The following is a 15,335-nucleotide window of genomic DNA, read 5'->3' as shown; positions in this document are numbered from 1 at the left end:
AAATGGAGATGATGGAAAAAAAGTGCTGTGTGAACTACCTAGCAGAATGTAAATATTCGCTATATTCAACTACTGTTATTAATATCCTTACCTTAAGAGAGGAAAGGCTTGCTTAAATATGGTATCGTTCCTCAGACACAGCACCTACAGCAAAACAGCCAGATTAGGACAACCTTAAGCATCCATAGACTTCCAAGCACCTCTTCACAAAGAGGCTAGAAACCCACAGTACACAAACCAAAGGTTGTTGTCTAGCAAAGAAGCTGTCGTATAGTTAATACCAAACATGCAGGCAAACCAAGGTCATCTTTTTTCTTATTCCACCCACTAGAGAAAATGCTCAAAAAAATAAGAGCCCCTCTCCCATGCTGCCTTTTTTAAATCCTATTTTCCCTTTCCAATTTGATGTATTTTTTTTTCTAATATCAATCAACAACTAGTATGCTTCTGCCAAGCATGGGCCTATGTAGGGACTTTCTTCACACTTCCGTAATTCTCCAAACACTGCAAGGCAGTTTTACGGGTGAGGCAACTCAGGCCCATAGAGGTTATATTCCGAGAGATTACAGCTAAGAAATGGCTAAGAGGACTGTTTTACTCCAAAGGCTATGCCTCTATTACAGCACACTGTCTCTCTCAATAATAATAACAGTGATACCAACATCATCAAAACATTAATAAAGAGAGGAGGCAATGGCAGTGGCAGCTTCCCTCCCTAAGATTCCTCCTTCCCCGGTTATTTCAGTCTCAGTAGTAGAGCTTTACTAACGGAGTGTTTAACATAGAGGAGGTATTTTTGTAAAGTAACTAGATAATAAATACCAAATGTCCTGAAGGTTGCATAACATAAAGAGAAAATCCTGTCCACTATGGGTAACAATTTCAGTTCCTTCAACATGCATCTGTTAAAAGACTTTTCAGCAAAAACAAAGGAAAGGCTGAGAAACTGTCACAGACAATAGGAGCCTAAGGAGACATGACGACTAAATGTAATAAAATATCTTGGATGGGATGCTGGAACAGAAAAAGGACATTAGATAAAAGAAAGAACTACGAATAAAGTATGGACTTTAACATATCAATATTGGTTTATTAATTATCAAAAATGTACCATTACTAATGTAAGACAATAATAGGGAAACTTAGATGTGAGGTATATGGGAATTCTCTGTACTATCTCTGCAACTTTTCTGTAATTCTAAACTGTTCTAAAATAGTTTATTTTTAAAAAGACTATTATGTGCCAACTACTGTGCTGAATATTAAAGGGCCTATAAAAGCAAAATGGAACAACATGGATGAACTCTGAAAACATTATGCTAAGTGAAAGAAGTCAGTCACAAGGGCCAAATATTGTATGACTCCATTTATATGAAATACCGAGAATAGGCAAATCTATAGAGAAAGTAGATTGGTGGTTGCCCAAGGCTGCGGGGCTGAGGAGCTGGGGATGACAACAAAGGGATATGGGGTTTCTTTGGGGATGAGAAAAATGTTCTAAAATTGATTGCCGTGATGGTTGCACAACTCTGAATATATTAAAAGCCACTGAATTGTACATTTTAAATGAGTGAATTGTATGGTACGTGAGTTATATCTCAATAAAGCTGTTAAAAAATGTAAGCACAATCCCTGTCCTATAGGAGTTCAAATGGCTGGAGATATATATGGACATACATTTGTATTAAACATACTGCAAGCATGCTGTGATTAAGTCACAATAGATGGTGTGAACAACAAGCACCCCTGGCAGGAAATCCAGGTGGAGATGGCCAGAAGAAGTTCTTACCTTTTGGGGTGTTACAGATGTTGCTGAGAATCTGCTCAAAGTCATGAACCTTCTCCCCAAATACATATAGGCATATGGATATACAAAACTGCATACTATAAGAGATTCGCTAGAATTCTTAACATCATCCGGAGACCACTCTGCTAAACCAAGAGATCCTCATGGGCAGAGGTCATGCCAGTCCTCTCAGGCACATTGTAGACATTCAATCACGTCTTGTTTTGGTGAATAAATAAATAAGAAGTGGAATGACTGATAATTATTGGTATTATTTATTAAGCACCCACATCTACACTTGATCTTAGCCAAAAGGCCGAGAAGTGACACATCTATTTAGTGCCAATTATATGTCAAAATCATAATTCCCTTACTGGATAAGTATTATTATCCCATTTTACAATTGGGGAAACGGAGATTAAGTAATTTACCCAAAGTCAAACAGGAACAATCATAACTAGCATAGGATCTTAGGTTTCTCTGACTCCAAAGCAAATAATTTTCTCACTATTTTACACCCTCTCTTACATAAATGAATGTGTTAGTACTTAGGAAATTGGGGGAGGAGGATCAAATTTAGGAAAAGTCTCCCAAAGAATGTGAGGTCATGAAGATTGGGAAGGATATGAATAGAGGAAGGGCAAAGTACATAGGTGATCCTAAAAATCACAATTAAATCAGATATTAAAAGACTGTAAAGTCTGTGGGCAACATGCTTAACCTAATACTGGCCAACATAAAGAATAGAGCAGGCAACTGTGAGCCCCAGGAGACAGGAACTCCAGCCAGCTCCCCCACCACTTTTTCCTCGCTTTAACCACTGGCCACCATACTGTGGACCTCGAGAAGGAAAATATCTGCAAAGAGCTCCTCGTGGTTAACTAGGCCCAAATTCCTAACTAGAGTCTAGCAGCCATTGCCAACAGATGTCTTTTAAGTACTCTGCATTTCAGGAAAAAGCCACAGACTGAGCTGCCAGCCTCTTGCACTGTTTCTACTGGTCCAATCAACTCTCTTATAAGAGAGCTCCTAGTATTGTATTTCAACCAATGGGCTGGGACCTGCCCCATCCAATCACAACTGCACAGCTGTATCCTCATTTGCATCTTTACTGACCAATCAGAGCAGCTCCATAATGACCAATCAGAATGTGCAATTCCAACAAATCAGGTCCCTACTATTTGGACCAATTAGACTGTTGGGATTTGGATTCCTCATTTGCATAAAAATGGACTAATCAGGGATGGGGCAGGGACTTTATATAAGCAGGCCTCCCCATGGAGTGCACTTTTGGCTTCTATCGGAGATTTGCAAACTGTTCATCTGAATAAAGTTTCTACCCCTTTACCGCACAACCCAAATTGGGGACTCCTGTCAGCACTGGATTGGTGGCAGCAACCTTTTTGCCAACAATATCTCGTCTAATACTTCCCCTCTCTAGAGTTAACAGCCAATGACTCTACGGTTCCTCCAGGCCCAACATCTATCAACCAGGACAAACAGCAGAAATCAGAGTAAACAGAATACATTCTTAAATGGGTCACTTCATACAGAAAAGATATTGGATGGGAAGATCTTGATGAGACTGATTTTTCTTCGCTTTAATTGTTCAGATTTCTGAGTCTCTACAATAGCAAAGGATTTAATTATCTAAGAGCCAGGCTTAAAGGTTGACAGCTTCCTGGAAGACATTCAACTTGTGGTGTGAACACTCCCTTTCAGCTCTGGGTAATGTGCTTCCTCTCCCCTGCAATGCTCGGCATTATTTATCAGGACAAAAGTAATCTATTTTGGGACTGTATCCACAAATATCCCCTCTTTCCAGTCAGCAAATGAAGAGCAGCTCCAGCTCTGGTGCCAATGAAAGAGGAGGTGGTGATGCTAGTGAATGAATGAATGAGGACACAGCTGCTGCAGTGGGTTACAAAAATAATTGTCCCATGAGCTCGGGAGCCAAGAACTGGGAAAGGATTGCATTGCTACCAGAGAACTGAAGTCACAGGGCAAAACCTATAATGTGCAAGTAGCTTCAGACACCAGAGCCCCAGGGTGGGTGGTGATAGCAGTGGGTCAGGGGCCCATGACTCAAGCAACAGAGAGCTGTTTTATGACGATTAACAGAATATATTTATATATTAACAAATGTTATTTAAAATAGGATTGTTACTTATTGAGTACATAAGCATTTGTGTTAAGCATTTTACATGTACTATTTCAATTAATCTTTATACCAATCATCTGATAGAGAAGCATTATTGAGATAACTGCCTCTATTTTATAGAGTTGAAAACAGAGGCTTAGGTAAATTGTCCAAAGTTATAAGCTTGGTAAGAAGTGCCAAGAATTCAAACCCAAGTCTGACTGAATCCAAAGCCCACATTTTCCATTCTTCCACGCTGCCTCTCAAAAGAGCGATACCAATTTATATTAGTGAAGTTCATATGTTAGTAATAATAGTCTGAATAATCCTATCTTTTGTTGAGCACCTGCTATGTGCCAAACATCATTTCCTTAAATGTTCACAACCATTCTGTGAGGCAGACATTTCTACTCCCATTTTACTGTGAGGAAAGCAAAGCTCAGAAAGGTGAATTAATATGCCCAATGCACATATCTAGTTAGTGGTGTTCTAGCTGACTTTTTCCTAAGTTCTTTCAAGTTACTTTTGTTTACAGATTTTCCTTTGGCCATTCTCTTCTGAATATGTTCACTACATGGACTATACACTGAATATCAAAGTCTGTGTTTGCACGGAGTCTTTATGGCACTTAGGAGCAGTTTATGAATTCACACAGACCTGGGTTTGAATATCAGCACTTCCATTTTACTTGTTGTATGATCTTTGGCAAGTCATTAAGAAATACCTGGACTCACATTCTGATTTCATTTATATGAAATGACCAGAACAGACAAATCCATAGAGACAGAAAGCAGATTAGTGGTTACCGGGGGTAGGAAATGAGAAGTGACTGCGTATGGGTACAGCGTTTTTTTTGGAGCGATGAAAATGTTCTGGAATTAGATAGAGGTGATGGCTGCACAACTTTGTGACTATACTAAAAACCACTGAATTGTCCACTTTTAAAGGGTGAAAATTATGCTATGTGAATTATATCTCAGTATTAAAAAAAGGAAAAAAGAAATATCTGGCCTCACAGCATAGCTGCTGGATGGCACTTCTAGACCACAGCTGAGCTCTGTTAAGCCCAATTCCCTAACTTCCTCCAGGACTAAATTAACTTTCAAACTATCTGTGGTCACCTCCTCAAATGCAAGTCTACTCCTGTATTATCTCCCCAACTCCCATCCCCATACTTCTCTGCACACTTTCCCTTTGTCTAAGCCCCTCTGCTTCTCTCCCTCCCAATTTCCTCAGGACCATCTGAAACTCCCAGTATGTTCTCATTTCAGGGCCTTGGCACATGCTTTCCCTATCTAAATTCAATCATTCTTTAAGTCTTAGTCATGTAACATCCTCAAGAAAACTTTCCTGACTGCTCAAACTTACTTAGATCCTGCTCTTACACACTCATACAGCACCCAGGATCTTTCTTTTGTGGCATTTATCACAAGTTAAGTAATTATATGTTTAATTAGTCTCTTTGGCTAGGAATATAAGCTCCATGAAAACAGAAACTGCTACATCCCAGCATCTAGCATACTCTGACACATAGCAGGTGTTGAATAAATATTTGGTGATCAAGTTAATAAATCCCTCTCTAAAGAGGTTATAAATTTATCTCATAGAGTTGTTGGTATGATTAAATTACATAGTAGATAAAAAGGGCTTAACAAAAACAAGGGCTTAACAAGTGCAAGACACATTATTAATGGTTAAATCAGTAACGGCAATGACATTGGTGGTGACTGTTCAGCTCCTCATTTATTAAATGATAATGTATAATACCTGCTGAAGATAAAACCATGAACAAAAATAGAAAAATGTCCCTGTCCTCCACTTGCAGTCTAGTAGTAACCATGATACAGCCAACTTCTCACCCATTTTCCTGGGCTTTTGGACTCCCTGCCCTTCTTGGCACTCTGAAATTTGTATCCTCCTATTTCCTATGTTCTTATGTCCTCCTAAATCATGTCTGTTGGTTTATCATTTGCTTTAGTCCTCACTGCTATTTGTTCACAAAAGTCTGCTCCCTGTTATCCTTCAACGTTTTCACTTGAACTATGAGATCAGTCCCCAGAGTTGCTCCTTCTGGACTGTCATCTTCATCAATCAATATGTGTTCTGGGGTGTGATGAATATCAGCATTACTATCTTAATCAGATCTACCCTGCTCTAGTACTTCTGTTGATCCAAAGAGGTACATGATTCCACCAGTTTTATTCCAGTAAAGCTGAGCATCTCACTCATCTAAAATTTGAGATGACTATAAGCTAAGAACTTCTTAGGGCCCCAAAGAAAGAGCACTGAGCTAAGAGTTTGAAGTTCTAGTCTGAGCTCTACCACGTTCTTACCATGTAATGTAAACATTGGTTCATTCACTTATTCATTCCGTATTTATCAGGTAACTACTTTAAGCTAAGTACACTGTAGGCTAAGTACATACAGACATGAAGAAAATACAGTTGCTTACCCTCAAATCTTTCTAGGGAGGAGAATAGATGTGCAAATTATTATTACATTGAATGTAAGATCAGTATAATGGAGTGTATCAGTTGCAAAGATGGAAGGACTGACAACTGGGAAGGTTTTCATGCTTCATTTCCCAGATGAGGAAAACCAAGATTATTACCGAATTAGGGAGACAGAAAATATTCAGACAAGGAAAGGCAGTGGGGTCTTAGAGAGGTAGAAAATTTAGGCTCCAGTCTTAGTACTACCACTTAAGAGGCTGTTGCCCTATAAACAAGGCATTCATTCATTCATTCAGGCATTCAGTAGAACATTAGAGAATCTGTTATGTACCAGGCACTGTATCAGCAGCTTTCATTTCCGCATTTTGCACCTGCTATGATTATCTCATAATATTAAGAAGATCAAATGAAATTATGGGGCTGGCCCGGTGGCTCAGGTGGTTGGAGCGCCGTGCTCCTAACGCCGAGGTTGTGACCAGCGACCAACTGCCTTAGCCGGGGGCAGCGCAAAGCTCATAATCCCAGCATGGGCCAGGGAGCTGTGTGCTACACAACTAGACTGAGAAACAACGGCTTGAACCAGAGTGGGGGGGGGGGAGGCGGAAGAAGGGGAAAAAAATGAAATTATGAAAATGAAGCAGTTTATTAACTGTAGAATAATATCAATATTCCTACTTGTATAGTCCCTCACATCTTACAAAGTACTCTTACATTATTTTCTATAATCTTTTAGCTTATAAACAACAATTCCACAGAGTGGGCATCATCATCTACGTTTTACACATATGAAACTGAAGCAGAAAGAGGTCCAATAACATTCCTAAGGTTATATAGCTAGCAAGAGATAGAATCCAGGTCGGACGCAGATCCCATTGGTTTTCCTTATAACTGTAAAGTATTAACTAACATTTCCAGAAAGGCTGAGACAAGGATGGTTACAAGACTGCATATGATTAGGTGCCAAAACATAATAGCATTTGGGAGTTCAGAAAATAAACAGGCACATTAGCTGGAGTTTTACGGAAAGGTTTTAGGAAAAGGTTTTAGAAAGGTTTTACGGAAAAGATGAGATGAGCTGGGTCTTGAAGGATGGAGCATTTGGATAAGTGATGAGAAGGGTGAGGGCACTCCAAGTGAGAAGCCTCCACAAGATCAAGGATCAGGAATTCAGCATATGGCAAACAAAGAGGAGACTATCTGGACAAAGCAGCAGGGTAGATGGAGGAGTAAAGTCAGTAACAAAGGAGTCTGGAAGGAAACAGTGGCATCAGAGTTGGAAGAGCCTTTATATGCCCTTTTATCTTCACGTGTTAGCCTAATGACAGATTTTCATGGGCCCTCCTGGAGTATAGAATGGTCAAAAATATTCCTTGAAAAATGATCTCTCCCTTTCAGCATCCCTCAGAATCAAGGCAAACAGAGCAGGAGAGTGAATTCAATCTGATCATCATTAACAACAGAATTTTGACACTTTCTGATATTTTTCTATTCTCCTTTCACCAAATATGGCCAAATTTTCACAGTTTGTCTACGGTGAGCAATCGGGAGTTATTTCATACAGGGTGAAATGAGGTTTGGGCTTTTAAGGAAACAAAACTAAAGAAATTCAGGGGCTGCTCTAAGATAACTACCAGTAGATCAATTAGCAGTAATTATTATGCTAATCTATGCATCGTGGAAATAGTCTCTGCAATTAATGCCTAAAATAAAATTTTAACATAAATTGCTAAAAATAAGTCATTCTAAACAGCATGAAACAACTGCAAAAGCACAACTAAAATATGTTCAATTTGTTAAGGAGACAACGGAAGGCCTAGGAATGCATTTATGGTGGTTCATATGGCTTTACTGCAGTCGCTTAAATAAGGTTTTATAAGTAAGAATGTAGTTGATTACTACCCTTCCTTTATCGCCAAGTAGCCTCACATCCCAATCAGTTCAGCAAGCCAAAAACAGTATTCTTAGAAAAAATTCTGGAAGTTGATGACTTAACGCAAAAATAAAGTGACTGCTCAAGGTCATACAGATTATTGGGACCTATTCTGGAGTCGTGATTCCCATAGAGGGGCTCTTCTCTTTCCAGGACAATGGGCGGCAAGAGTAGCTCATGGCAGGTGCGTGGCGCGCGGGACAGTGCGGCCGAGTGCGCCGGGAGCTGAGGGGAGGACGCGCAACCCTTTGATTACAAGGCACCGCATGTGCTGCTGGGAAGAGCCTTGTTCTCGCCAGTGTCCATACCCGGATGTCTGCAGAGGCTTTGATGGCCGTGGCCGCATTCCAGCTCTGCACTCCCGTGCCACCTCCCCCGCACACAGCGTGCGCGGAACCTGCATTACCTTTACCAGAGCTCCGTTCATCTTTTGCTGCGACGGCCTGTTACTGCACAAGCTGAAGATCGGCCCAAGCAGCCGCAATCCCTGGGCGGCTGAAAACACTGACGGAACGGCCTAGATCTGGTCCAGTAACAATAACCGACCGAGACTCACTGAACTCCCGCAGCAGCTTGGTTCCGGCAGCTTCTGAGACTCAATGTCTGGAAATCCCTCGCAGACTCCGCCCTCACTATATAGCTCAAGTGTCACCTTCACTTTCTCCAGGCAGAATTAATTGCGATTTCTTGTTGCCCAGATACTTTGAACACAGTTCTGCTGTTTCGTCTACCATACCATATATTGTTACTATCTCCCATATTTCATTGTGAGTTCCCCAAGGACTGAGATCCTGTCTGATTAATTCATTACAGCTTCTAGCACAGGACGTGGAGATCTGACTTCTAACCTCTATTTAAAAGCTGACCCTAAATGAACTTTTCTGACATTCAATTGCCTCATAATAACTGATAACAATTTTTTTATTGAGTGATCCTGTGTGCAATGCATTATGCTTATTGCATCACTTAACTGATTTGTCTCTATAGATGGTCTCTTAGCAACTTTGCCTCAAAGGAGTTAAGGGCTTCCTTTGGGGGACATAGATCTACCTACCTTTGTAGCTCCTTGGAATTTCATTATAGGAAGGATTGATAACACATAGAATAAAAAATCTTGGCAGGGTTTCTGATAACAAAGCAAACTCCTTATCACTGAAGCCCCGTTTATATTTACCAATTTTTACATATTTTCCTTGCTAAGAACAACAATAATAATAAACAAAAACAGTAGCAGCAGCAATAATAACAGCAACAATAAAAATAACTGCATATTTGGTATTTCACTTGATGTTGACTTTATGAAACTAGATATTCCCTTCATACACAAGAGTTTTTCTGTCTCTGTAATTGGAATTCCTCATTGCTTTATACTTGTCTGTTTATGTCATTGTCTCCCTACTAATCTCTATGAGTGACATTTTTTTATTTAAAAAAAGTATATATGTGAGGTGTACAATATGATGATTTGATATACATATACATAGTGAAATGATTACTACAGTCAAGCTAGTTAACATATCTCCTTAGAGTTACCTTTTTGTGTGTGATGAGAGCACCTGAAATCTACTGTCTTAGCATATTTCCATTACTCAATACAGTATTATTAGCTATAGTCATTATGCTGTACATTAGATCTCCAGACTTATTTGTTCTACATAACTGGAACTTTGTACCCTTTCACTAACATCTCCCGCTCGCCCCTCCCCCCACCTCAACCCCTGGTCACCATCATTCTATACTCCTATGAGTTTGGCTATTTCAGATTCCACATATAAGTGGTATCATGGAATATATGTCTTTCTGTGCATGGCTTAATTTATTTAGCATAATGTCCTCCAGGTTCATCCATGTCATAAATGACAGATTTTCCTTCTTTTTAAAGGCTGGTGTAATCTCCCATTTTATATATATATAAATGCAATATATATATATATATATATATATATATATATATATATTGCATTTTCATTATGGCTGTACTAATTTACATTCCCACCAACGGTGTGCAAGGGTTCCCTTTTCTCCACATCCTTGCTAACACTTGTTAAATGTTACCTTTCCTATTTAGCCTCTTAAATCCACTTCTCAGCAATGGTGTTCCTCCACTGTACTTGCAGAGACCATTTTTCATGACTTCAACATAGTGTCTTAGAACTATTTGTTTACTTATATATCTTTCCCATTAAATTGTGAGCATTTTTAAAAAAGTATTCTTTTTTTTCCATCTCAAGTACTGATATTATTGTGTTTATTGTTTTGTACTTTTCAAACCACTTACATGAACCTTATGCAATTTTATCAAAGGTAGAATGATACGTATGTTTTCTCACTTTGTAGATGACAAAACTGAAGGGAAGATAGATGGCTTGCCTAAGCTTAAACTACTTGCACATGACGAAAAACATGGTAATGACAGTAGATTTTTAGCTCTGGAATCACTCTTCTGGTCAACACCCAAAGCAGTCTAGAACCTCTGAGCTCCTCCCATTGCCAACCCTAAATCTCAAAGCAGCATTTGGTGAATTGGCATTGACACAGCACAAATGAATTTGGGCCACAAGCAACTTAACTGAGGAATTAACAGTGAAGGCAGCCTTTTCAAAGATAACAATGAAAGCTAAATGCACTGAAGTACCGACTTCTTCCTCAGTCCTATAAATTTCTCCTACTCCTCCAGACAGATGTCTCCCAATCTTTGTTTATTTCATCTTATACTTAGTCCTGTGCAGCATATTCTTAAAGGAGTTTTCTTCACGTTTCTTTATATCCCCAACATTTGGCACAGGTTGTAGAACATAATGATGCTCCAATAAATGTTGAATAAAGTAATGAATGAGTGAATATTTAAAAGCACCTAGATGTTTGTGGGAACAGAGCCAGGAGTGCAGTTTCCAGGCTCTCAGCCTCACGTGGAAAGGTGCTGGCTCAGGTAGTAAATGGCCATCAACTGTGATTGGATGGCCATCAGCTGTGGCTAGTTGGCCGTCAACCGTAACCAGTGAGCCATTGGCCACTAATATAACTGCTGTGGCTATGCTAGCAGCCAATGGGGGCTAGCAAGAAGATGGTGGCTGAGCCTGCAAGCGGAGCAGTGAGGGTCGCGAACAGTATGGCTCCTGCTTCCTGTGTCTCCAACCCAGCCACCAGCGAGAATATAGTGGTATGACTCCCCTACCTATGGCTCCGTGGGTGTTCCTTTTCGGCCTCAGCATGTCCTGCGTTCTTATGTGGGGAGCGGGAGCTGAGACCCCGCATGACACCCGGCATGACAATGTTATTATAATTTTTAGATTTTCTAAGATCTTGCACCACAAAAAAAAAAAAAAGAAAAGAAAAAAAAAAGAATGGAGGAACTGCCTTTCTGGCTTTACTTTTACAAGCCAGCCTTCTTTAAAAAGCTTTAAAAAAAAAACACAAACTGTTCCAGTCCTCAGTACAACCACATGAGAGAAAGCCTTAGGGAACAAGAGAGAATAAAGGGAGGCCCTTTAGAAGAATATGTTTGATCTCAGGTGAAACTTCCTTGAAAGTAATACTTCTGTGGTACCTATTATAAAAAGTTTCCAAAGGGTGACAAATAGCTCTAATTGATGGCTTAAATGAAAATACATGTATTAAGGTAACTCCATTGAAAAGTATTTTAGCGCAGTAGGACTTTTCTGCTTCTATTTTTTGATATGGCTTTGATACAAAGAAAATCATACTTAAAAGAAAAAATGATACAAAGCCATCGGTAGACGATTGCTGGCTACCTAGGAAAAGTCAGAAGGGAATGCTGCCGACTCCCCAACCTATACTTTACCAGGAGTTTTCTGCTTGTGCAGGGCCTGGCCAAGTGAGTGGGAATGACCTAACCCTGGAGAGAGGAAGAAAGGATGATGAAAGAATATGCAAGAGGAAGCTCAAGTGATTAGTGGGATCATAGAAGCCTGTGAGAATTAGGAAGGGAGAACCACTCACCAAGCAGCTAGGTGTGTAACTTGTCGAGGATCTTTCTAGAAACCCAGAACCTGTGTTCAAGTTAGTGGGAGAGTACCTGCTACACAAAGCTCCTCCAGCATAGAGACACTGGAATACCTGGACACCTGAGAGGCTATCATCTCTCCTCTCCTTCCATCCCTTTCAGGCTGGCCTGCACAAAACCACCTTTTATAGTTTACACCGTTATTTAACAAAAGAAAAAGTCCTTTTCTTATGGACTAGGAAGAATCCGTTGCAGTTGCTGCTGCCTGAGCCCCAGATATCACATGTGCACTGAAAAACAGAAATAGAAAAACCGTAATTTCACTCTGGCAATCTACTCATAGCCTCTCATGTAATTCTCCTGCCTGGCAGTTTGGGATTAGGAGACACAGGTGCAGATTTTACAAAATCATGATGTGGGAGCCAATTTTGAAATAAATTTCTCAGAAGACAGTACTGCCTCCTTGACCTACTGAGATAGGAGCTTCTAATCTGACTTTATCTGAATGCCTCCTCCTCTTTGCCTTCACATCTACTTCTAGGGTCCACTTTCACTGTCTCTCACCCGAACTATTGTGCTGGCTTCCGATTAATCTACCAGCCTTCAGTCTCATCCACATTCCAGTATGTTTCCAAAAGCTGCCTTCCTGAAGTACATATTATGAAGATTATAATTTTAAAAACAAAACAAATCAAAACAAAACAAAGCCTTCAATAGCTACGTAAAGCCCTCCAATTTAACAACACAGTCCTTACCTTGGCACCCATAGCTCTCATGATCTATCTCCAAGTTACCATTCCAACCACTTCTATTCACATACCCTTTACATCTACATTGATAACTCTGTTCAACATATTTTCCTAGACCTCCCTTATGGACTTGATCTTTTGTATTACAGTTATTTGCAGATGTGTTTTGCCTGATCACCAGACTATGGCCCTTGATTTTAGAATCCTTGTCTGATTCAGCATTGTGTTTCAGCATCTTCATAGCATGTACACATAGGAGGCACTAGAAAATATCTGTGGACGAACATTGGGCTTGATGAAGAATACTAACACGTTAGCCCCAACGTTTGCTAATAAAAATATAAATGGTTCTCATGATAAGTTACTCTTATTTGAGTCTCGAGAGCCTTTTCTTAGAAAAAAAATTAAAACTTAATAAAAAGAGGGGCATACTTGCTGTAAAACATTTGGAGAAGGCAGAAAAATTAAAATAAAAAAAATCAAACAATCCAAAGACACTCAGGATGTTAACATTTCATTATACTTCTCTTTTTCACATGTCTTTAAAAAACAGTTTGAATATAGCCTGCATCCAATTTTACAGGCAGTTTTGTTTCCAGTATGACATAAACTATTCCCTAGTTTATTAAAAACTCATTGCAAATATCATTTTGTAGTTGCATAATATTCTATCATAAAGATGTATCATTAGATCCTAAATTTTTTACTTTCAATATTACAGGTTATACAACATTTTCATGTTAAAATTACTTTCTTATGACAGCTATCATGAGAAGTAAAATTAGTGCTAGATTCATTTTGAGGTCTTGGTGTATTTTGCCAAAACACTATGACTTTATTTCTCTGTGTTTCATTTTTTACCACACTTTCATAAGCATCGAATATTAATATATTTGAAAACTTTCCAAATTTGGTAAGTAAAAAATGCATATCAAAAATATTTGCAAATTTGGTACTTTATAAATTGCATAATCTTCATTTTCTGTTGTTAATATGGTTGAAACTTTCCCCATGTTTTGTTATACAATTGTATATTTCCTTTGTGAATTGTCTCTTCATGTCCTTTCCCTTGGAGTCTTTAATACTTTGATTCCTGACAATCCCAGCCTTTTATACACACTTATTATGTTTTAGGACGCAGCTTATACTCAGGGAAAGAACACCATAGTGGGTTTCAAGAAATCTGGGTTCAAGTCCCACCACTACCATTATGTGACCTGGAGCCAGTCACTTCCTCTCTTTAGACCTCACTGTCCAAATCTGTACAATGCGGGTAATGGACTAGGAGGCTCTAAGATCAAGGAAAGGCCAAGTGGATGTGGCTACCCTGCCAAACTCCTGCCTCCTGCTTTAATTAGAACAGCTCCCCTTTTATCCATAGTGTGTGTGTGTGTGTGTGTGTGTGTGTGTGTGTGTGTGTGTGTGTGTGTGTGATCCCCAAGGCTCTTCCATCTCTAATGGTCTTTCTGCCATTGATAGGTGGTAACCAACTTAGATAACATTTCTACTATTGTTATTTTCATTTTACAGATGAGGAAACTAAGGCTCAATTCAAGTGAACAGATTATTCTTCAAGTCTGGCTAAGAGAAAGCCAGACCTTCCAACACTATTGTGGTCCCTTAGCCCCTTCTTGAATCCAAACCACCCTCCCCTGAATCCCAACTCTTCCTGAAACTGGTCTGCTCGGTATTTCAGGGTCCTCCAGCATGTATATCCTAACAATGAAATGCTCAACAAATCTCCACCCTTCAACCACTTCAGATAATTCTGTTCCTCCCAAGCCAAAGAAACAAACTCTTGAGAGTAAAACAAAGTCACCCTGAGCTGACAATGCCTTCATGGTATAAGAAGTGGTCACTGACCTCATGAAGGACTCGCCTATATGCTCAGCCATATACGCCTAGAGGAGTTACTGTGCCACTTGACTTTTGCCACATCTTCTCCCCCAATTTTCTGAATTATAATGACTCTTTAAAAGTTTCAAAACTTTCTTATTAAAAATTTTATACCATGCAGTAATAACAACACAGGGCCTTGTTTTTTCTAAAACACTTATAGACATTTTCTCAATTGTGCTTCATCACAATCTTATGAAATAAGTAAAGAACTTATATCCTCAACACAAGAGAAGGAAATTAAGACTCAAAGAGGTGAAGTGACTTGCTCAACATCGCACAAAAACTAAATCCAGGTTTTTGGTCTCCTACCGTAGTTGAGTGCTCTTTTTATTCAACCACTGCCACTCAGCTTTATCTCATTTGATAATTGTTAGTTGGAGACCCACATTCAGGCCAAGTTATCATTGTTACAGA

The 15,335-nt window shown here is 39.4% G+C and overlaps 1 protein-coding gene across 1 annotated transcript in view; it reads right to left on the bottom strand.

Moving 5' to 3' along the window:
* The window catches only part of MRPL48 (mitochondrial ribosomal protein L48), a 50,695-nt gene extending 41,752 nt beyond the window's left edge, over positions 1-8,943 (bottom strand). Inside the window, exons 1-2 of the mRNA XM_033121704.1 lie at positions 8,716-8,943; positions 92-144 (exon numbers count right to left, since the gene is read on the bottom strand). Coding sequence (XP_032977595.1) covers positions 92-144; positions 8,716-8,736 — 74 coding nt within the window. The 5' untranslated portion in view covers positions 8,737-8,943. The remainder of the gene's footprint in view (positions 1-91; positions 145-8,715) is intronic.
* Between the last annotated feature and the right edge of the window lie 6,392 nt (positions 8,944-15,335).

This window comes from Rhinolophus ferrumequinum, chromosome 11 (assembly GCF_004115265.2).
Source record: "Rhinolophus ferrumequinum isolate MPI-CBG mRhiFer1 chromosome 11, mRhiFer1_v1.p, whole genome shotgun sequence".
In the NCBI taxonomy this organism is placed as follows: Eukaryota; Metazoa; Chordata; class Mammalia; order Chiroptera; family Rhinolophidae; genus Rhinolophus; species Rhinolophus ferrumequinum.
This window is presented reverse-complemented; position numbering and strand designations above follow the sequence as displayed.